Source organism: Schistocerca nitens, chromosome 8, assembly GCF_023898315.1.
Source record: "Schistocerca nitens isolate TAMUIC-IGC-003100 chromosome 8, iqSchNite1.1, whole genome shotgun sequence".
Taxonomy (NCBI): domain Eukaryota; kingdom Metazoa; phylum Arthropoda; class Insecta; order Orthoptera; family Acrididae; genus Schistocerca; species Schistocerca nitens.
In genome coordinates, this window is record NC_064621.1 from 410276024 (window position 1) to 410301040 (window position 25017).

The following is a 25017-nucleotide window of genomic DNA, read 5'->3' on the forward strand; positions in this document are numbered from 1 at the left end:
AATGCCTTCGTAATCCTCAAATGCCATGCCCTCCATCTTGCCTTCCATACCCGCTTTACTTCTCCCACACTACTATTGTACGACCTCATCCACTTCCCCCAACACCTCCTTTTCCTCCAACTTCTCCATATCTGTCTGCAGGCTTCATCTCCCACCCTCCTTCCTCTGCACCTCCTGCCAATTGACACACCTCTATCACTGTATCCCTCCCTTTCTCCACCTCCACACCCTCATTCAACAGGGCTATTTCCTCCACCTCCCCCTCCTGCATGTCGAATTTCAGACATCTACCATTCTTTCCACTGTAGAGTGGCCGTGTGGTTCTAGGCGCTACAGTCTGGAGCCGAGCGACCGCTACGGTCGCAGGTTCGAATCCTGCCTCGGGCATGGATGTGTTTGGTGTCCCTAGGTTAGTTAGGTTCAATTAGTTCTAAGTTCTGGGCCACTGATGACCTCAGAAGTTAAGTCGCATAGTGCCCAGAACCATTAGAACCATTTTCCAACTGTAACCTGGCGTTTTTCCCCGCTCCCAAGGGTGATCCTTTTCCTCTCCCCTTCTTCACCCGGAGCGGATTTTCCTCCATCCCTCCCGGAGTCGCTGTGTCCCCTCCTCAGCTGTTTTCCTCTGCCATACCTTCCCTCCACAGTTCTGCTTCGGTGCGGCCCCAACCTCATCCCCCATTCTCTCCCCTGTTTCTCGCCTCCTTTTCTCCCTTGTCCCCGCCCACACCCGCAGCAAGCCGGCCGGTGTGGCCGAGCGGTTCTAGGCGCTACAGTCTGGTACCGCGCGACCACTACGGTCGCCGGTTCGAATCCTGCCTCAGGCATGGATGTGTGTGATGTCTTTAGGTTAGTTAGGTTTAGGTAGTTCTAAGTTCTAGGGGACTGATGGCGTCAGAAGTTAAGTCCCATTGTGCTCAGAGTCATTTGAATCATGTTTTTAACACCCCCTGCAGATCCTCCAAGGTTTTTATTCATTATCAAGTGTACTGCATTAGCTTTGTATTCAGTGCTGTTAGACAGTGTCATCTAGTGATGTGGTTTTAATTGTGTGCTCGACCTGTATATAGTCCTTGCTTGTTAATGTGCTTTTTATACTGTGACCGCCTTTTGCGTTGATTTTGCGCTTCAAATTGACCGCTGTGTTCTTTTAACTTTATGTCGACGTTTAATTGTCCCCTGGTGCATGTCCCCGTATTAGTGTGTATTTCAACGGCTCTCATCTCCATTTTCAGTGGTTTTCATGTCCCCTTTTTTTATCCCCCTTTTTATGTAAGAATCCCCCTTTCTGTATTTTATAAAGCCGTTTAGCTTAAAAGCAGTTGACTGTGCCACTACCAGCTATCCGCCGTCCGTGTGGGGCAGGGGAATGAAATTACAATAAGAAAAAGAAATCTTGTGCATCCATTGCGGCAGGTAGAGCTACTACAACCGTTAGGTTGCGGCGGAGACAGGGCCAGACAGCCTGGAAAGAGAATTGGCACACCTCCCGTTCCAACCAAATGATTTTCCGACACCGCAGGATTTTCAAACCGTTGCGGGTGTGCTGACGACTAGTACCGTCAAATCGATGCTACCAACCCTTAGCAAAGACAAAACGGAAATACAGGTCAAAGTCAGTCAGTTAAAAGACAAATGGAAGCACCGCATTTGTAGTTTCCACGGAAACCAATTCAATTTACGAGTTGCGACAGAATCACGGTAAGTTGTGCCAGTGATTGCAGAAATACTTCGTTCGTTATAAATATAGTCATGGATAAAAAATCGTAAACAGTTGTGTTATTCATTTCTACCAACGATGATCATTCTCAGACCTAAAAACATCCAGAAAGGTCACTTTGGGCTCAAACATTTTCTCAGTAGACAAATAGTGTATCAAAAACCATTATTAAGAAATATGACGCCTTTCCATACCTGAGTGGATGCATTATGTCATATATATTGTACCATTACATATATAAATGGTGCAGTCATAATAATTAGCCACACAAAGTTCTTCATAAAGTTGCAGTTTTCTAAACCATGAATAACACTGCTACAAACATGTTGATACTTTGAGGAAACATGTTATACTTCCATGCAGCAAGGTATGAAGTGCTTGCGTTCTGACACGCTAGATACCGCTGGTGCTCGTCAGTTGACTTCAACAGACATTTTCGTTTTAATTAATAACAAAAATTTCCCTGTGGAATTTAGTGGAAATAGACGCCAAAGCGGACATACTTGTACTCACACATTATATAATAAAATGCAACGCGGATGGTGACTTTATTAAGGATTATCTATGTTACAAAGATTATGTACATTGATGCGCCAAAGAAAGTGATATGGGCACGCGTATTAAAGTACAAAGATACGTTAACAGGCAGAAGACGGCACTGCGATTGGCAACGCCTATATAAGACAACATAAGTTTGGCGCAGTTCTTAGACCGGTTACTGCTGCTACAACGGCAGATTATCAACATTTAAGTGAGTTTAAATGTGGTATTGTAGTCGGCGCACGAGCGATGGGATACAGCGTCTCCGAGGTAGCGATGAAATGGGGATTTTCCAGTACGACCATTTCACGAGTGTACCGCGAATATCAGGAATCCTGTAAAATATCAAAGCTCCGACAACGCTGCGACCGGAAAGAGATCCTGCAAGAACAAGACCAACTACAAATGAAGAGAATTGTTCAACGTGACAGAAATTCAATCCTTCCAAAATTTGCTGCAGATTTCAGTGCTGGGCTATCAAAAAGTGTCAGAGCGTGAACCATTCAACGAAACATAATCGATATGGGCTTTCGCAGCGGAAGGCCATTCGTGTACCCTTGATGACTGCACGACACAAAGCTTTGGGCCTCGTCTAGGCCCGTCAACACCAACACTGGACTGTTGATGTCTGGAAACATGTTGCCTGGACGGACGAGTCTCGTTTCAAATTATATCGAAGGGATGGACGTGTACGTGGATGAAGACAACATCATGAATCCATGGACCCTATATGTCAGCAGGAGATATTCAAGTTGATTGACGCTCTGCAAACGTGTGGGGCGTATGCAGTTGGAGTGATATGGGACCCCTGGGTACGTATAGGCACGACTCTGACAGGCGACACGTACGTAAGCATCCTGTCTGATCACCTGTGTCACGTCAGTTGTGCATTCCGACTGACTTAGGCAGTTCCTGGAGGAAAATACGACACCCCACACGCCCAGAATTGCTACAGAGCGGATTCAGGATCACTCTTCTTAGCTTAAACACTTCCGCTCGCGACTAAACTCTCCAGACAAAAAAATTATTGAGCATATCTGGGATGCCTAGGAACGTGCTGTTCAGAAGAGATCTCCATCCCTTCCTACTCTTACGGATTTATGGTCAGCCCTGCTGGAATCATGATGTCAATTCCCTCTAGCACCACTTTTGATATTAGTCGAGTCCATGCCATGTTGTGTTGCGGCACTTCTGCGTGCTGGCATGGATCCTGCACGTTATTAGGTAGGTGTACCATTTTCTTTGGCTCTTCAGTGTTGTTTCGTTGTGCGATATAATCGATCATTCAAACGAAATGTTTGTGGACCATTAATGAAACAGAACAAAAAACTCTCCTCCACATACACACACCGCGCCCACTCAATCTACACGCTAAATAGGAACCCACAACCGGCTCACAATTAGATACTATGAAATGAGTGCCTATCATCCGATATAAACTGCGCTATTTTTCTGGTATCACCTGTTCATCAGCCACACGAAAATAAAATATAACGAGGGAGGAGGCTAACTCAAAAACAAGATACTAAGTACGTAACAAATATATATATATAGCACCACTGCACAGTGCAAGCAACCAATAAATAAAATCTCTCTTGCAAAGCACCACTACATGCCAATTGTGCTCACACATACCACCAGCCACCGGGGGGCGCACAAACCGGTTCACAATTATGTGCCATGAGATGAGATGAAACAACTGTCGTAGGACACAAACAGTTCTTTTGTCACTCATACCATCTCTCCAATGAGGTGCAGAAGAAAAAGCAACTGTAAGGAGGAAGAAAACACTTGCGTTCCAGAATGGTGTTCATGGTACTCAAAACTCTAACTTCATGACGAAGCTTGCAATGCTAATTATCATGACCCTACCGTCTATAAATGCAATGATGCGATATGCGTAGCACACAGAATCTACTCAGGTACACATTGGTTGTCATATTTGCTGATAATGATTTGTGTTTTTTTTTTTTGTATTTTCAAAATATTTGTACCTGAAGCTACCTCTGTATGCCTATATTTAGGTCTGAAGATGATCATTGTTGACTGAAATTAATGACTGGATTGATAAACATTAGTAATTAAGCAGTGTCGGGGTCGGCTAACACTTGGATGTGTAACCGTTCGGGTCTGCTGAGCGCTGTTGGCAAGCTGGGTGCAATCAGCCCTGTGAGACTCATTGAGGAGGTACCTGAAGGAGAAGTAGCGGCTCCGGTCACGAAGACAGACAACAGGTAGGAGAGCTCTGTACTGACTGGGAGAGTTGTGTGCTGACCACGCAATCCGCAATCAGTAGAGCCGTTTGGCTCAGGATGACACGGCGGTCAGCCGGTACCGATGGACATTCCGAGACCTGTTCGGACACACACACACACACACACACACACACACACATACACACAGAGAGAGAGAGAGAGAGAGAGAGATTGGTTCTTAGCTCGAGCTATAATAAATTACAATTTAAGACATAAAGGACTGAAAGACATTGGCTGCGGGTGGGAAGTGATTGAAACCAACGGGTAAAGTTAAAAGTTTGTTCCAGACCAGTATTCGAACCCAGGTCTCCTGCTTACTAGGCAGATGATCTGACGGCTGAGATATACTGACAGACTGACCATCGCGAATGCACGGAGTATCCTAGCGCACCTGCCGACTGACTCAAATTCTCAATTCCTCTATACAATAAGAAGGTAGTGCCCCATGCCCAGTAACATCATTACTCGCGGCATTTCGCCGTTTCCCGTAAGAGTTCGAGCCCAGTATGCATCTGCACTGAGGAGATCGTTGCCGATCCTAGTCTTAATTTTATACATGTCGTGTCTTTTGTTTCGGAATTTATTGGCTTCACATAGCGATCACAAAATTCACCTCATTCGTGAAACACCACCTCGAAGTAGTTTTTCTGTCAGCAGTCTCATACAAGCCCTTGGGGACTTAGTAACTGCACACTTAAAAGGTTGTAGCACTCGTATAGATAACCGGAGGTCCTTCGTATCGAAAAAGTAAGTCTGTATACTACAGGGAATGACTCACTCCCGACATGACATACGCAACACAAGTAAGTCATTGCCCTCAACCCACAGGACCTGCGACTGCTCTCAACATCCGTGGGTGCTGCCAGCCGCCTCCTCGTTACCACGAGCTCCAAGAATTTCCCCGAAATTATTGTACATCCTGGCATTTTAGGTAATTAGCACAACGAGGCAAATGTGTTGGTAAATTCCTTCTTCTGCGAATTGTGCTCCTCTAGGAGGTGCTACTTACTGCCTAAATTTTTCTAGAGATTCTTTCTAACCGGAGTTGAGTAACAACTATCGGCAGGGGAAGGAAGGCACTAATCTTTCAACGCACCCAATAGGTTCCGGCCACAGCCCACTTAGAATGAATACTAGTAGACCATTACATCTGGTTCTGGCGTCCAGAATATGCCAGAGGACAGGATGTGTTAGGCTAGGAATGAAGTTCTATAAGATCTTTAGTAAGCAGCAGTGCAGTGGAGTAAGGAGTACATACACTCCTGGAAATGGAAAAAAGAACGCATTGACACCGGTGTGTCAGACCCACCATACTTGCTCCGGACACTGCGAGAGGGCTGTACAAGCAATGATCACACGCACGGCACAGCGGACACACCAGGAACCGCGGTGTTGGCCGTCGAATGGCGCTAGCTGCGCAGCATTTGTGCACCGCCGCCGTCAGTGTCAGCCAGTTTGCCGTGGCATACGGAGCTCCATCGCAGTCTTTAATTCTGGTAGCATGCCGCGATAGCGTGGACGTGAACCGTATGTGCAGTTGACGGACTTTGAGCGATGGCGTATAGTGGGCATGCGGGAGGCCGGGTGGACGTACCGCCGAATTGCTCAACACGTGGGGCGTGAGGTCTCCACAGTACATCGATGTTGTCACCAGTGGTCGGCGGAAGGTGCACGTGCCCGTCGACCTGGGACCGGACCGCAGCGACGCACGGATGCACGCCAAGAACGTAGGATCCTACGCAGTGCCGTAGGGGACCGCACCGCCACTTCCCAGCAAATTAGGGACACTGTTGCTCCTGGGGTATCGGCGAGGACCATTCGCAACCGTCTCCATGAAGCTGGGCTACGGTCCCGCGCACCGTTAGGCCGTCTTCCGCTCACGCCCCAACATCGTGCAGCCCGCCTCCAGTGGTGTCGCGACAGGCGTGAATGGAGGGACGAATGGAGACGTGTCGTCTTCAGCGATGAGAGTCGCTTCTGCCTTGGTGCCAATGATGGCCGTATGCGTGTTTGGCGCCGTGCAGGTGAGCGCCACAATCAGGACTGCATACGACCGAGGCACACAGGGCCAACACCCGGCATCATGGTGTGGGGAGCGATCTCCTACACTGGCCGTACACCACTGGTGATCGTCGAGGGGACACTGAATAGTGCACGGTACATCCAAACCGTCATCGAACCCATCGTTCTACCATTCCTAGACCGGCAAGGGAACTTGCTGTTCCAACAGGACAATGCACGTCCGCATGTATCCCGTGCCACCCAACGTGCTCTAGAAGGTGTAAGTCAACTACCCTGGCCAGCAAGATCTCCGGATCTGTCCCCCATTGAGCATGTTTGGGACTGGATGAAGCGTCGTCTCACGCGGTCTGCACGTCCAGCACGAACGCTGGTCCAACTGAGGCGCCAGGTGGAAATGGCATGGCAAGCCGTTCCACAGGACTACATCCAGCATCTCTACGATCGTCTCCATGGGAGAATAGCAGCCTGCATTGTTGCGAAAGGTGGATATACACTGTACTAGTGCCGACATTGTGCATGCTCTGTTGCCTGTGTCTATGTGCCTGTGGTTCTGTCAGTGTGATCATGTGATGTATCTGACCCCAGGAATGTGTCAATAAAGTTTCCCCTTCCTGGGACAATGAATTCACGGTGTTCTTATTTCAATTTCCAGGAGTGTATATGCTCCGTGAACCAACTAACGTAGTGACTGGTGATACAGTCATGGCGTCATGCGGTAGACAAATGACAGAACAGATTTAGGACGTCGAAACGACTTTTCATACATAATGTGCAATGCTATACGAAGAACCCAAAGAAGATAAATCGTGAAAGCACAGTTTGAAAGGAACGGACAACCTGCGCGGGGAAACTGAGTAGCTGCTATACATTAATGAACAAAGGCCATTGTCATTTTAAGAACTGGAAATTGCTAGCAGCGCTGACATACACAGCGAATGACGAAGACAGTTACGATCGTTTTATTGTAGGAAGTGTAGATGAGACAATAGACTTGCAGAAAACTATGGCGTGAATCTAAGTCCTTATTCAAGCAAATAATTAAAATTAGACCGGCAGGGAGGAACAACGTAAATAGAAACTGTCTTTTTAATAAACACAAATGTCCATGCCAAAAAATTTTCTTAAAGAAACGAAAACTCGGAAGACTGCATTCCGGAGTCGTTCATTATCTGACAGGGAAATGAAAAATCATTCAAAACTGTCAATAACGGCGAAGCAACAGTCATCTGAAATGTCAGATTGTTGTGAAGTTATTACATTCATTAGATCAGGATACTTAAAAACGAGTTTAAGGAAAATGTACTAAATGTGTTGCCGGCCGCGGTGGTCTCGCGGTTCTAGGCGCGCAGTCCGGAGCCGTGCGACTGCTACGGTCGCAGGTTCGAATCCTGCCTCGGGCATGGATGTGTGTGATGTCCTTAGGTTAGTTAGGTTTAAGTAGTTCTAAGTTCTAGGGGACTGATAACCACAGCAGTTGAGTCCCATAGTGCTCAGAGCCATTTGAACCATTTTTGAACTAAATGTGTTACCAATTTATTTTTCCACATTCACATCCCAGATGCTCCTGCAGACAGTTATTTATTAAGACCTCTGTACACTGGAGGACTACGTATCATATGTTTTATTTTGTTAATGCTTGGACATTTTAGCAGTCAACGGAAACCACCGCGAAGTGGGAGTATCACAGAAGTGAAGCCTGAGAGAGGACCAGTCAGTCTTCATTCATTGCTCTGGTGATCACAGTACCACAACCTCAAATTGATCAGCACACGTGAAACAGTAGAAAATAAATAAAATGTTGTGTATTATGAGTCTTAACTTCCGGGATGCGTCAGCTGCAGTGTCAACAAAGCTTACAAGATAATAGTTACATATTACTCGTGTATACAGAAGACAGCACGAAGTACTCTTTTCTCCTAACTGCTCAATATGGCAAACTTCATTACTACACCTACGGTTCACATCAACTACCACACGCCATGTCGCAAATGGTACACATGACAGAGACTGAAACTTCGGCGGCTACTCGGACAGAATCATACTCTGCCTCTGTTTTACACTTCAACCTGCAACAACAACAGCAGTGTGTTCCGTGGCAACACCACAGAGTACTAAACGACAACACTACAGTTCGGTAAACATTGTGTCAATGAGATCCTCTTTTTGTTCCACCAGGACGCGATTTTTGTCTACCGTAATATCACTCACTGAACCAAGTAGTTTGACATTAACCTTGTGAAGGATATCTTAAATATTATTAATACCATTAGAACTACTGACAGACGTGGGAGAGCCAGTCCTGACAAAATTCTACCATCTGATGAGCAAAATGTATGAGACAGGCGAAATACCCTCAGACTTCAAGAATATAATAATTCCAATCCCAAAGAAAGCAGGTGTTAACAGATGTAAAAATTACCGAACTATCAGTTTAATATATCACGGCTGCAAAATACTAACGCGAATTCCTTACAGACGAATGAAAAAACTGGTAGAAGCCGACTTCGGGGAAGATCAGTTTGGATTCCGTAGAAATGTTGGACCACGTGAGGCAATACCGACCCTACGGCTTATCTTAGAAGCTAGATTAAGTAAAGGCAAATCTACGTATTTACCATTTGTGGACTTAGAGAAAGCTTTTGACAATGTTGACTGAAATACTCTCTTTCAAATTCTGATGATGGTAGGTGTAAAATACAGGGAGCGAAAGGCTATTTACAATTTGTACAGAAACCAGATGGCAGTTATAAGAGTCGAGGGACATGAAAGGGAAGCAGTGGTTTGGAAGGGATTGAGACAGGGTTGTAGCCTCTCCCCGATGTCATTCAATCTGTATATTGAGCAAGCAGTAAAGGAATCAAAAGAAAAATTCGGAGTAGGTATTAAAATCAATGGAGAAGAAATAAAAACTTAGAGGTTCGCCGATGACACTGTAATTCTGTCAGCGACAGCAAAGGACTTGGAAGAGCATTTGAACGGAATGGACAATGTCTTGAAAGGAGGATATAAGATGAACATCATCAAAAGCAAAACGAGGATAATGGAATTTAGTCGAATTAACTCAGGTGACGCTGAGGGAATTAGATTAGGAAATGAGACACTTAAAGTAGTAAAAGTGTTTTGGTATTTGGGGAGCAAAGTAACTGATGATGGTCGAAGTACAGAGGACGTAAAATGTTGACTGGCAATGGCAAAGAAAGCGTTTCTGAAAAAGAGAAATTTGTTGTTAACATCGAGTACAGATTTAAGTGTCAGGAAGTCTTTTCTGAAAGTATTTGTATGGAGTGTAGCCATGTATGCAAGTGAAACATGGACGATAAATAGCTTGGACAAGAAGAGAATAAAATCTTACGAAATGTAGTGCTACAGAAGAATGCTGAAGATTAGATGGGTAGATCACATAACTAATGAGGAAGTATTGTAAGGAATTGGGGAGAAGCGGACTTTATGGCACAACTTGCCTGGGAGAAGGTATAGGTTGGTAAGACGTGTTATCAGGCATTAAGGGATCACCAATTTAGTGTTGGAGGGCAGTGTGGAGGCTAAGAATCCTGGAGGGAGACCAACAAATGAATACACTAAGCAGATTCAGAAGGATGTAGGCTGCAGTACGTACTGGGAGCAGCTTGCACAGGATAGAGTAGCATGGAGCTGCATCAGACCAGTCTCAGGACTGAAGACCACAACAACAACAACATTAATACCGCAAATGAACAACATGTTGAATTAACAGACTATGAACAACATGTTTGAAATGGCCCTAAGCAGTATTGGGACTTAACATCTTAGGTGATCTGTCCCCTGGAACTTGAACTACTTAAGCCTAACTAACCTAAGGACATCACACACATCCATGCGACCGGAGCAGTCACGCGGTTCCGGACTGCAGCGCCTAGAACCGAACGGCATACTATGATCAAACCAAGGCTACCGCTTCAAGCAATTTACCTTGAAGGCATTCTTCAGTTCAAAAGTTGGACGGTAAAATAGCCAAGCAAAGAAATAGACGATCTATCATTTCAGGTACTCAATAGTGGACTGTAATATCAGTCTGTATCATTTCATGTAATACGTTCCCGCAAATTTAATGTAATATAGACAATAGTTTACTATTGGTAAGATTTTCTGAATAAGAAATTAATGCTTAACGCAATGTCAATCAATGAAAAATGATACGAAGATTGTTTTATATTTTTGTCATAGTTTTACACGGATAAAGTGATATTTAAGCATAATACGGTAATTGAAATATGCATAAATACGTTGTTTAACGACACATATAACATGTAAAAAATTTCGGAGATAAATATGTTTTACAATTTTTTGGGGGAGTACGGGTAGGCCATGTTACTCTTCAAGTATAAAAATATTGGTATTAAAAATAATTTCGATTATGCTTTTTTTAATCTCTTTCATATAAATTGTTACTATTGGAAAATACTGGTTGTTTAAATTACGGAGACTTCGATAAACAGATGTTTGAACTGAAGGGGTCTTTTGTTACATGTATGGCGATGTATTCGCACTGAGCATACCATTTTGTAGAGTGCTTTCAAGAAATTGTTAAAGTACACAGTGCACTTTCAATGGAACAATGTGGTATGAAAAGTTCAATAGAAAGGACACGTAATGTCTTGACTACGGTAAATACCAATCTTGTGCTTTGGTTTTTCTTTTGTGTTCAACTTAAGCTTCCGCCGCTGCGGAATCTAGCAGCCCCCCCCCCCTCTCCTTTGGAATAATCTAGGCTATTGTCCCGGCTCTGGAGTAGCTGAAGAAATTCGCACTTCGCAATCCTCCGCCCCCTCCGACGGCCGCCCACCGCCAACGCCACCGCCGCCGGCACCATCGCCAATCGGAAAGTGATTTGCGAGATGGGATTTTCTGTTCGGTCGATGTAACTGGGATTGGATCACGCGTGCCCGGGCCGTGGAGCATCCCTCGCGCGGAGACAGCCATCGATTTACTTAACCGCCTCGTAGGGCGGCGATAGGCAGCGTTCTGCCGCGGCACAGCAAGTAGCGAGGAGACGAGTCTCTCTGAGCCTGGGGCGGGCATCGGCGAAAGAGCTCTGCGCTTCTGACATATGGCAGTAGCGTGGGGAGGGCGTGCAGCACCGGTTCCGCCTGTTACAGGGTGCAGCGGTATAAAGAGTTCTTCCTATGGGGCAGCCGTAACTGCACGAGTGCATATTTTTAATTTGAAGGAACCGTACAACAGTTGCTGACTCAACAACATACACTACTGGCCATTAAAATTGCTACACCAACAAGAAATGCAGTTGATAAACTGGTATTCATTGGACAAATATGTTATACTAGAACTGACATGTGATTACATTTTCCCTCTATTTGGGTGCATCAGTACCCAGAGCAACCACCTCTGGCCGTAATAACGGCCTTGATACGCCTGGTCATTGAGTCGAACCGAGTTTTGATGGCGTGTACCGGTACAGCTGCCCATGCAGCTTCAACACGGTACCACAGTTCATCAAGAGTAGTTACTGGCCTATTGTGACGAGCCAGTTGCTCGGCCACCATTGACCAGACGTTTTCAGTTGGTGAGAGATCTGGCCAAGGCAGCATTCGAACATTTTCTGTATCCAGAAAGGCCCATACACGACCTGCAACATGTGGTCGTGCATTATCCTGCTGAAATGTAGGGCTTCACAGGGATCGAATGACGCTTCCAATGTGCGTTCACCGCGATGTCGCCAAACACGGATGCGACCATCATGATGCTGTAAACAGAACCTGGATTCATCCGAAAAAATGACGTTTGGCCATTCGTGCACCCAGGTTCGTCGTTGAGTACACCATCGCAGGCGCTCCTGTCTGTGATGCAGCGTCAAGGTTGACCGCACCCATGGTCTCCGAGCTGATAGTCCATGCTGCTACAAACGTCATCGAACTGTTCGTGCAGATGGTTGTTGTCTTGCAAACGTCCCAATCTGTGGAATCAGGGATCGAGACGTGGCAGCACGATCCGTTACAGACATGCGCATAAGATGTATGTCATCTCGACTGCTAGTGATACGAGGCCGTTGGGATTCAGCACAAACGTTCCGTGTTACCCTCCTGAAACCACCGATTCAGTATTCTGCTAACAGTTATTGGATTTCGACCGACGGGAGCAGCAATGTCGAGATACGATAAACGGCAATCGCCATAGGCTACATTCCGACCTTTATCAAAGTCGGAAAGGTGATGGTACGCATTTCTCCTCCTTGCACGAGGCATCACAACAACGTTTCACCATACAACGACGGTCAACTGCTGTTTGTGTATGAGAAATCTGTTGGAAACTTTCCTCATGACAGAACGTTGTAGGTGTCGCCACCGGCGCCAACCTTGTATGAATGCTCTGAAAAGCGAATCATTTGCATATGACAGCATCTTCTTCCCGTCGGTTAAATTTCGCGTCTTCGTGGTGTAGCCATTTTATTGGCCAGTACTGTCGTTATTTACGAACTTTCAGCACGCAGGAATAATTGCAGGGGGGACAACTTGTGTTAGCAAAACAAGGAAGAAAAGAATCCAACGTAGCTAATTTCACTTTTATGTATTTGATAACTTCTATCGGTTTTGGACGCGTTCTGCAATCATCCATCACTTACTATGTAGCTGTAGCCAATTTCCTAAGCGCACGTCAAAGAAACAGAACGTACCATTTCAAGAGTATGCACCAGATATTAAAACTGTATTTCGTGAAATATAAGAACCATGTCAAGATACATGTAACAAAGTGCAGATGAGCAGTTAGAGAGCAAACAGTTAATTGTCACTGTACTCCTTCCTCCGTCTGCAGTAAGGAAACCTCGGGAAGTAGGGCGCCCTGTCTCGGTATAGGAAGTACCTGTTTTATATATTTCAGCATTCGCCTATCGCCAAAAATACAGTAATTAATACAGTAATAATTCAACTCAACAATGAAAGTAATACCGTAAATTTTTTACCAAATGTAGTAAAATAATTAGCATCACCGAACATTAAAGAACAACAGGGGCACATACGTCTTATGTGAAAATGGTAATGCCTTGTGGTCCGTAAGAATCATCAAATGTGAACCACAACATTAGTCTGAAAAGAAAAAAAAATAATAAGACATTAAAAAGTTTTCATTACTTTGCAAGCGTGAACACTTTACCACGACAAACGTTAGAGAACTATGTGAAGTTAAAACAGTTTTTAACGTTTAATATGTAAAAACAGACGTTAAAACGCCAAGCAGTCTTTAACAAACCACCAAACATTAGGTCCTACGGCGCTAAAATCAGACATATCCGTTTGATCACTATAACACCCCAACGACCCCCTTAAAGTCACGTAAGACAGAATGTCATAATATGAAGTAGGGAAGAGTTATCTTGGCCAATACGACATCTTTTCCGATAAGCTAACAACAAGAAGTTTTGATAACAACAACATTATACATTACTGCGAGTTTTGTTGTGAGAAGAGGAGGAAGAAACCTCAGATTTAATTATTGGTCAAATATCCAAATGATAATTGCCATTAATAACTTGAAAGCTAAGTCCAAGGTGATGTTAGTCAGAGATAACTTTTATGTGGAAGAGAGTTGCAAGCGCAACGAAAAAATACAATGCGCCTACAATACTCTTTCACAGAAGAACTCACTTGCTGGCTCTCGTCCTGTAAAGACGTGCGAGAACAATTCGTGTCTTGGTTATTGAGAGTACGGAATGCGACGAGATTGTTTCCCGTTCGTGTGTTTCTTGCGCCACGTGATTCACGAACTTCGGAAACTGATTTTCTAAGCAGAGACAGGAACTGACACACGCGTTTAACCATGCATAACGGGTTAATTGAACTTTATTAACGAAACTAGTGGATATTGGACTTGACTTTCAAATAGTTGGAACTAAAAGAAGAGTGGATAGTATATGAAAGGACTACACTTAATTAATCTCGAGTAGGACACGACTTCACGAAGATAATACAATTACGCTGAAGAGTCAAGTTGTCGTAATTGTCAAGAAACTTAATTTGAATAGAACTGACCTTACCAACCAACTGCGTGTGCGTATGGTGCGAAAGTTATAAAGTATTTAGTGGCCAAGGAACAATAAACTGTTCGTTCCAAGTGAAATATCGAGCGTGGACTACATTATTAAGTGATTTAATCAATGACAGTTAACCAACGGCTGTTCAGCAGGGACAGTTCAATCTGAATATCAAAATACCTACTTCATTAATTGAAAAGAGAACATCTGAACATTTTTTTAACATTACGGCGTAGGTTCACTCAGACGTGATCAAAGAGTAGTTGTGGATCTCGCTTCATACAGGTTCAACAAATCGATAGAAACGAGCCAACAACGTACGAAAAGACTGATAATTACAATCAGTGTGTACGATGCGGATGAGATAAGATTTAACAACTACTGCATATACGGGCAATGAATCATTCAATCTTAAATGAGAAGAAGCATCCATCGTACGAATTCGCATTTCTGTCTCCCGTTCACCAACGGGGACCTACGTCATCGCGCATCGTGTCTCAAATCCACGGCGAGAGCTGTGGCAGTAGCAGCTCTACGGCGTCGACAATATCAGCACGCGGTTGGAGTGCGGGAACGCCACACATTTTGGCGGCCAAAGTTGGGCTCGACGACGCCAGCTGCCACCTCATCTGGGAGACAACGCAGCGCCTAACGACGCCTCATCGAGAAGACGACGCTAGTCGGATCGTTGAAAAGACGACTTGGTATTTGTGGGCAACAGCTGCACATTGTTTGTTCACAGAACTGAACTCAACGACGCCGGACGTCACACCGTCCGACGTTTCTTCCCAACAACGAGTGCAGAGACGACGTGGGGGGCTGACTCCTCCACAACGCAGCCAACGCACCACGACAACGTGTGAGCCAATTGCAGAACGCCGCAGCGAGTCGGAGAACGCGACAGTGATCACACCCACGTCACGAAAATTTATAACTACAGAGAAAAGTAAGCAATCCACAAAATAAGTGATCCTTTGAGTATCACAGAGTAGACTTTGTACCGTAGCTATAATTGAGATTTCGCTGTGCTTGTGTTCTGTAGTTATCATGAGGCCAAAAAGAAACTTGAGACTGCGTAGTGATATAGATAAGAGAATACCCGAATCATGGGAGGAGAACAGGAAGAAGGTAATAGAAATATTGTCAACGTCAGAGGTGAAACATTTACTGAAACAGATAAAGAAGCGATACCGAGTGAATCGGGGCTTAGAACAGAACATAAAGTCGTAGAACTACCAGATAATAATTCTGATGTTAGAGAGGGTATAGATCGCGAATGTAGAATGAATGTCGCACCGAACAGCTCTGGAAGTGTACACACAGTGTAATGTTATCAAAATTGAATGTTGGGTCATAAATTTGCTGAAGTGCAGGTAAAATTAGACAATAAATTTTCAGAACGGCAAGCGTCTTTCAATAGTAAATTTTCGGATTTAGGCGAACAGCAATCAGTACTGCAAGCGACCTTGAATAGTAAAATTTCTGAAGTAGTCGAACAGCAAGCTATTACATTTTCAGAACAGCAAGCATTTTTCAATAGCAAATTTTCTGAATTAGCTGAACAGCAGGTTAAATTAGACAACCGGATAGAGAATGTTGAAGCTAGTTTTGTCGATCAAAAGATTAAAGTGGATAATAAATTCGAAGATGTCGAGTCTAGATTAACTAAAAAAGAAAAACAGGAAATTAAAATTACTGACTGTATAGATAAATTGTAAGAATATTTTGGTACTTTATCGGAACAGTGTCATATGGTATCGATAAGGGTTAATTCCTTGACTGATAATTATAGTAATATGACAGAACATCTGAATGAAATTGAAAGGAATGCGGTTAAGAGGAGCGATAACAATATAATTAGTCAGAGTAGAAGATAATAAAATTTGGCAAATAATTATAATTAAAAATAAAGCTGTGCATGATTGTCATGTACTTTTTGCTCTACCATCCGAGCAACGATTTTATAGTGGCGCCAACCAGAAAATGAATGGGCAGGCAGTCAAATAAAATCCAACTGCGAGACGAAGCGTCCGTTTATGCAGTCCAACACCTTTGCTAGTGATCTGTGGGAAGTAAATTCACATTGGGAAGTAGAAGATGATCCGTACGTCCAACGAAGCTGTGTTTCTTCTCTAAAGGTGGAACACAGCATCTTTAAGAGTAGGCAATTTCCCACATTCTCTAGTGAAAAAAAACAATATCAACCCGAAAGTGTTCATAAACTCGATTAAGAGAATATTTCCGCGCAGCTGGACTGAATTTGATAAGATACAATTTATCGTGACTTAGATCACAGGAGAAGCTGCATTATGGGCCGCGGAAATTAGTGAAACATGTAATACGTGTTCAGTATTTGAAAGGCTTTTCTTGGCGATATATTGGTCCTTGAGTCGTCATGAACGTTTGCGGGGAGGTTTACCAACCAGAATTTTACAAACCTAAGAAAGAAACGTTAAGACAAGAAGGAACCCATTTCAAGTCGTGAAGTAATCCGTATATTGAAGGGCAGGCTGCCGTTCAGTATAAGGGAAAAGCTTATTCATGCACCGGACTTTGACGTAGAACAGTTTTTATCAGTAATTGAGTCTATCGATATGTTAATGGAGGACGCCAGACAATGGCACAACAACAACGGTACAACGGTATTTATAATACTAATAACAGTAATAACAATCAATGGAATCAAAATAGATCAAATAATAATAAGAATTTTGACAACTATAACCAGAACTTTAAAAATGGTAGCTCACAAAGTGATCGCAGGCCAAAGGGTAATCCAAACTGGAATTCAAATTACAATCGTCCTAAAGGTGCTTTCGCACCGATCAATAACCAAGTACAAGGACAAAATAAATTCCAAAGAGAAAATGTAGTAGCATTGAATAGGAAAAGAAAGTACGGGAGGCGGCAATCACCAAACCACCAATATTGTGGCGATGGCCGACAGAATAACTGTGCTGCTATTGAGCCTCCGAGCAAATCTAGATGGGGAACGTGCCAAATGACTAAGGTAGATTGGAATAATTCTAGTACTACAGGCAACTCCTGTAATTCTAATCGACCTATGTCATTACCGGATAGCAGAAACGTATTAGGAGACAACGTGTACCCACAAAAGGTGAATGAAGTACATTTAGTTGAAATACACGAACCACCGAGGAACCTAAGTGACAGTCGGTCAAACAAGAGCGTTATTTTAGGCCTTCCTCGGATGGCTGGTTATGAGGAGGGAGGCAAACTTCACGAGTTAATCAATGTCCTTAATTGTAATTACGGCTCTGACATCAGAAGCGAGTTAATGAAGGAATCTAGGGCTGAAGTCAATAAGGAAGCATTTACTTTACAGGCTATAGTAGATGCTCAGATTAATAATACTCATGTAAGTATTCTGATTGACACAGGTGCAACGGTCAATGTAATGACGAGTAATTGTTTAAATATGGTTAGTAGGCAACAGAAGCTACTCACTTTACCAGTGTCAGGATGTACCGTTTCGGGGGCTTTTAGCTCTAAAGCGCAAAAGATAATTAAACAAGTGCGGGTAGCAGTAGAACTACAAGGAGCTAAATTGGAATATACTTTCTTGGTATTATCTGAAATGACTACACCGTGCATCTGGGGAATGCATTTTTTATATCACATAACAAAAAAGGGGTACCAGATACATTATTTATATGAAGGACTATAGTCATATGGTACTGGCTCGGTGGGGGGGGGGGGGGAGGGAAGGCATAGCATAACCACACTCGTAGGCATATGGCGGATAGGGATCGAACTGAATGATGTAGAGGGATGAGAGGGCGGGTCTGGTGGGTGGGGGGGGGGGGGGGGGACCATGAAGATGCAATATTCCATAAAGTGGGTGAAGAAGGAAAATATGGAAAGAAGTTATAATGAACTGTAGTAAAACAAACTCATAAAAATTGTACCAAGAGCCACCATTTGCCACATTTATAATCAGACGAATAAGAAATGCCACAGCCACACGATTCAACAAAGAAAACAAACATCTTACGGCAGAGTAATTCTACAGATAGTACATGCTAACAGAAAAGAACCAAAGTAATTTTTAGAATAATTTAAGGGGCTCCGGAACGCCCTATACTTCCAATGTTAAAATAACGCTTATAAATTACATCTTTCCTCACAAAGTATTTGAGGTAGGAAGTTGAACTTTTTACAGATTATTTATTGCAATATGGGCTACAATTGACCACAGGGATTTTACAAAATTTTAGTTCAGTTATTAAAGATGATTTTTTTTTCAATTGTAATGAAAATTCACAAAATTTTTTTGCAATTTTTTATTTATATATTCAAAAATATACAGTTTTTTGGAAAAAGGCTGTGTTAAATTATGCAGAAGGTACTGTGTAACATTTACTGAAAGTTTGAAACAAATATGTTAGGAAGATCCTTAGAAAACATGTAATTAGTATGAGAAAATAAAAGTTTTGGGAATCGAGCGACAAAGATTGCATTAACTTTTTAGTGCATTCCAGGTCCATAGGATGGATTATCTTCATCCTCTGCAAACTCCTCCTCCAGCTTCCTCTTGTTCCTCCTCCTGTTAACTCTTGCTTGTATTTCTAGACTCTTTACAGCCCTGTCTGCAGCCGGAAGGCATTCCTTGTCTAAAGCAAGCATCCCTCGTTGTTGTGTTCGTAGATTTTGCTACCATTTTCTTCAGTTGCAGTTACTGCAACACTGTTCCAAAAGGTGGTCATGTATGAACACTTATCACATTTCAGTTGTATTTCACTAGCAAGTCCTACGTGCTTTATTATGGAGAGTTCCAGACCAACTTCACTACAATGAATACATCTTACACAGTTTGAAAAAATTCCTTTGAGAACCGACATATCAAATATTTAATTCACATCCGATTCGCCCATAAAACATTCATAGTTTTCACTCATTGAACCAAGCTTCTTCTGTGAAGTATTTTCTTTACCACTTTGACTGCTATGGGCAGGTGTACTTGAGAGGTTAGGTTCACTCACTTGGTTATCGTCTTTATTGTTTACAGTAATAACACATACCTTTGGCTTTCCAACATTTCTCCTTTTCTTAAAAGCCTTTAGGGGATTTCTAATAACTTTACTTTTACTCATTATTATACTCCAACAAAACAGAGACTCAAGAAACAGAATTAATTACGAATATTTTCTAGATAACGACAGAGTAAATAAACATGAAACAATCGGCAATCACACCAGCGATATATATTGAACCATCACAGGTTAGCCACAACACATACTTTATCTCACATCACTAAAATGTACCTGATGAACACGGACGTTAATAATAACACCATTTGACAGCAGTTTAACAGCGCCACAGTGGGTCACGCCCATGTAGAACACATTTCAAAAAAAATTTAAAAATAGTTGTAGTCTTCGGAATTGAATAAATTATATATCTATTAAAAGGTAATAGTCTGCAGATTCAGAAAACGCAAAAAAGTAAAAATTGAACTTTTCATGATTTTGAGCCTTTCCGGAGCCCTTTAACAGTGAATACCACATTATCAACTAGCAAAACGAGCATCACGATCTGCCATACACGCCAAGGAACATATGCAGCATCAAGGAAAAACAAACATAGAGACATTTTTAACGAGCCCACAGCAAGCAATAGGCGCCCCGCGCAACAGCCCGTGCTAAAATCAATCAAGAGTGGGAGCAAATGACTAACCAATGGTAACTGCAACAACCGAATTCCACGCCTTAATATATGCAAATATTCCTAGAATAGGAGGGAAGCGTAAGTGGAAGGTGGTGCGGCGGGGCGGAGTCGGGCGTCCGCGTTTTGGTTAACGCTATCGTTCAGTCCAGCTACTTCGATAGGATTCTGGCCAAAGTCCCTTCACTCTGTGGTAGCAGGTACGTACTAGGCCGTGTGAAGCAGCGTTGATGTAACCACCACCTAACACCTGCCACCCAGAGGCCGCGTAACTCTAGTTGAAAGTCACCTCCTGAAAGTTGATGATTAAAAATCGGACGATCGGGATCTTCAGTCTACTTGCAAAAAAGCGTTTAAAATTAGATTAACTCTGCATTTTATTCATACTGAAAGACATGAAATGGCTATTAAGTCCTTAATTAATATGGTAAAACGTTATCATTCAAGGTCCACTGTCTGTATAACAACTATTCACTCTAAAAGCAGCAGAACTTTAGTAAGTTCGACCCGACTAATTTTCACATTCTACCAGTCACATACCCACAACTATTCGCGAGTTAAACATTCGGTCGTTTCAGTGGTCTTCTTCGTAAGAGGTGCTCGCCAAAATATTCCGTGCAGATCATAAAACACGCCACATGGGGTTGTTACTACGACCGGAAAGTTTCAGATCTCTGAAACTATTTAATTTAGAAACACCAAACTTTTGTTAAAAAGTTCGTAACTCCAGTCGCTTCAATCACGATATGTTCCAACTGAAATTAGCTCCCTGTTTCCTCATCTTACAGAGGATTTTTAAGAAGCGATCTGACTTCGTGTTATCTGTAGACCGGCTAGCACGCGATTCCTCTCGGGGTACTCTCGTATATGCCTACTTCTCTTTTCACGTGGTAACAGCTTCATTCTGATTCACAGTTGATCTAAACGATTAATCAGAACATTCCTTCCAGATCATTCCCGCGGCAAATCTTGCCTTATCCAATCACTTATTTGATAGTAATTAATGTCAGCAAAACTTCAAATTCTTGTATTTTGTTTGATCAACATAAACGAAGTGCGAATTATTCTTTTCATTGATAAAAAAACTTATTCCGCCCCTAACTTTCATTCTGGCTGCTTTTTTGCAAAATCAAACACACACCGACATACGTCACCTGAATCGTGGTGGCAACATAACATTCCCACTGTCCGTTTGTACTACGTTTTACGATAAATGAATGATTAAGTTTTAACATAAGTCCCACGCACACTCTCTCAATCACCCTCACGCACTCACACAACAAAATATAATCAAATAATGGTTTTGACAGATTTTTATATTACATTATGCGTAGTGACTAAAGTTTTAAAGAGTCAATTCTAACTAATTAATTTTTATGTACTGACAACTTTGGAATGGCTTGTAATGATAATGAAAGTCAATCTGTTATTGTTCATAACTTGGTTTTAAAAATACAAACGTAGGTTTTGGGGTGCTAGGTAATTCTCTCTATCTCCAAAACTATAATAAATAAAAATGTGAAATTTTGACAGCATCATTCCATTAATAACAAAAGGCTGTGTACCAAATTTGAAAAGAAATCGGATAATAACAAATATGGATTATTTAGATTCGTAGAGGGTATGAATCTTCGTATCGACTGAATGTTACGCTATGCAATTCTCACGGCAGGCAGAGTCAGCATAGCCAACCTGCAGCCACCGTACTAGCCAGTTGCTTGTCTTACTGCAACGAGTGTCATCTCGTAACAAAGTGCTGCGTTACAGTGGAGGGTGCGACAAAACGTAAAGTTAGAAGGGGGGAGGAGGTGCAGGGGAATGCACTAGTTGTGGACTGCATGCAGATGGATAAAAAAGCCGAGAACTGAACTCAACAGTCAAATCGGGTACAAATTGTCACTAAGAGTGTATCAGGAAAGGAGTGGTTGGGGAGCTGAGTAGGAAGAGGAGAATGGAGAGAGAGGAGATGGGAAGGAGAGAAGGAAAATGGAGGTAAATGTTGGTCGAAGGGTAAATATTGGTTTCATGTCCTGTAGCATGATTTGGAAACGGATCCCGACCCAAAACCAATCATCAAGGAAATAAAAGTGGAATTTTCCACTTTGGCTATTTTTCCGCTGTATTAATTATTTTATTGTTTACAAGACTGATTCTCGAATAATAAAATTCCGCCGCGCGGGATTAGCCGAGCGGTATAAGGCGCTGCAGTCATTGACTGTGCGGCTGGTTCCGGGCGGAGGTTCGAGTCCTCCCTCGGGCATGGGCGTGTCTTTTTGTCCTTAGGATAATTTAGGTTAGGTATTGTGTAAGCTTAGGGAATGATGACCTTCGCAGCTAAGTCCAGTAAGATTTCACACACATTTGAACATTTTAAAATTCCATCAACTGGTGTAAAAATAAAAGATATATTACAAAATTGTTTAAAAGACCTGATTAATATGTCTTGAAGATCATATCATAGGATGGGACGTGGTAATGTTTTAATTATCTCCCTGCTAGAAATCATTTCGTAAGTCAAGGAACGATTAGCATCATTGCATCTATTCCAAATCGATTGTTCAGAAGCAAACTGCTTTGTATACTATAACTTAAAATACTACGTGATTGATGTTGGTCCTGATGTAACTCAACACACACTTTCCACTACCACATAAAGTTGCTAGAAATTATTTAGTTACAAATTTAGATATCAATCATAAAACTTGTATTTCCTTTATCATCTCTCTTCGTGTGGCTTAAGTTCTCGTCTTTGATTTGGCTTTTAGAAATTATCCACGGCTTTGCTATCATGTAGTCGAAATCAGAACCCTCTCTTACTCGCATTGTCATGAGTTTTGTGGCGGACAGCGTGCATAGACCCACAAGCGTGCAAATCTTGATATGAGGACGCTGTTCATCTTCATTTGGACAGGTTATTGAAAGCTTTTTCAAGCATTTAAATCGGTTATGCCAATCAGCTTTACTTAAATGCAGACGTTTCAATTACTACAAATTAACTAAAACATCGCCTAAGACACCTCGGTAAATCTCTCAGCGCCGGCCGCTGTGGCCTCGCGGTTCTAGGCGCTACAGTCTGGAACCGCGCGCCTGCTACGGTCGCAAGTTCGAATCATGCCTCTGGCATGGATGTGTGTGGTGTCCTTACGTTAGTTAGGTTTAAGTAGTTCTAAGTATAGGGGACTGATGACCTCAGATGTTAAGTCCCAAGCCGGTCGGAGTGGCCGTGTGGTTCTAGGCGCTACAGTCTGGCACCGAGCGACCGCTACGGTAGCAGGTTCGAATCCTGCCTCGGGCATGGATGTGTATGATGTCCGTAGGTTAGTTAGGTTTCATTAGTTCTAAGTTCTAGGTGACTGATGACCTCAGACGTTAAGTCGCATAGTGCTCAGAGCCATTTGAACCATTTGTTAAGTCCCAAAGTGCTTAGAGCCATTTTTTGAACTCTCTCAGTGCTCCGTCTACACTAAGTCCAGTATGAGTTCCGTTATCCACTAGTCAAATGGACCCATTCGATTTTTCATTACAATGGGGTATTGATAGATTGTAATTTTAGCATTTGCCTAATTATTTTCATTGGTGTATGTTTCTCGGGCTCCCATCCCTACTGCAATCCCGTTAAATCTCTGAATGATCTGTATAACAGGACATCAGCATAACATGAAGTTATACTTCAGTTAATTTTGTTCGTACGCCACATTGTAATTCTAACGTATGGCTTGCCTGACGCCATAGGAATGACGCATAGAAGGAACTTAATTGAAAGAAGCAATTGTAGGGCTTGTCTGACGCCATAGGAATGACGTATAGAAGCAGCTAAAATAAAAGAAGCAATTGCAGTGATTGTGATGAGAACCTTGGTACGCTATCGATCCGGGTAGCAAGTAGACGCTCATATTTTCAATAGGCCGGAGTCCTTTTTTACCTAGTTTGAGGCGGAAAATATTGACTTTTCACCCCACTGCATTCATATTATTGTTGTTACGCTGAACAATATTGAAAAAAATATTACACAAGTCTTTTATTTGTTATTTACAGGGTAGTATCACGTCACACATGAAAGGGAACTGTGACCCCTCATTCTTGTGCTACCAATGACCACAAGACCAGGAAGCCTTAGAGATGTGGGTTTGGTATAATGTGTAATAATTCCATTACAAGTAAAGTATAGGTAAATCTGAAATGAAAATTACTGACGGCGTTATTCCTAGTGCGTATGTTCGCCCTTCACATTTATCCCAAAGACAAGTGACGTGACTTAGCCCTACATTGTATATGTCTGCATTTTGTCTGTTTAGAAAACGTTCTGTATTGAAAATTACTTCGTCACCGTTTTGTGAAAGCCTTTCATGCAATGGTCTCTTGATCCAAGCAAGAAAGTGGAACTAGGAGTACGAGGCGAAGGTAAAATTTCTTAGCTCAAGAAACACCAAAATCTGTTAGTATCACGCCGGCCGAAGTGGCCGTGCGGTTAAAGGCGCTGCAGTCTGGAACAGCAGGACCGCTACGGTCGCAGGTTCGAATCCTGCCTCGGGCATGGATGTTTGTGATGTCCTTAGGTTAGTTAGGTTTAACTAGTTCTAAGTTCTAGGGGACTAATGACCTCAGCAGTTGAGTCCCATAGTGCTCAGAGCCATTTGAACCATTTTTGTTAGTATCACAATAAGTTTTGAGTGTCCCTCGGCGCCACCTAGCCCGCTGTTGGTTGCGAATTCGATCTTCTCGGTGATGGTGATGAGACAGGTCCGTTAGATCCATTTATTACCTTTTGATGC

General features: G+C 42.8%; 1 protein-coding gene across 1 annotated transcript in view; it reads left to right on the forward strand.

The window, feature by feature from the left end:
* Positions 1-15790, forward strand: part of LOC126199590 (uncharacterized) — a 191749-nt gene extending 175959 nt beyond the window's left edge. The window contains exons 3-4 of the mRNA XM_049936516.1: positions 15303-15506; positions 15603-15790. Of these exons, the coding sequence (XP_049792473.1) occupies positions 15303-15506; positions 15603-15790 (392 nt within the window). The remainder of the gene's footprint in view (positions 1-15302; positions 15507-15602) is intronic.
* Positions 15791-25017: the final 9227 nt, after the last annotated feature.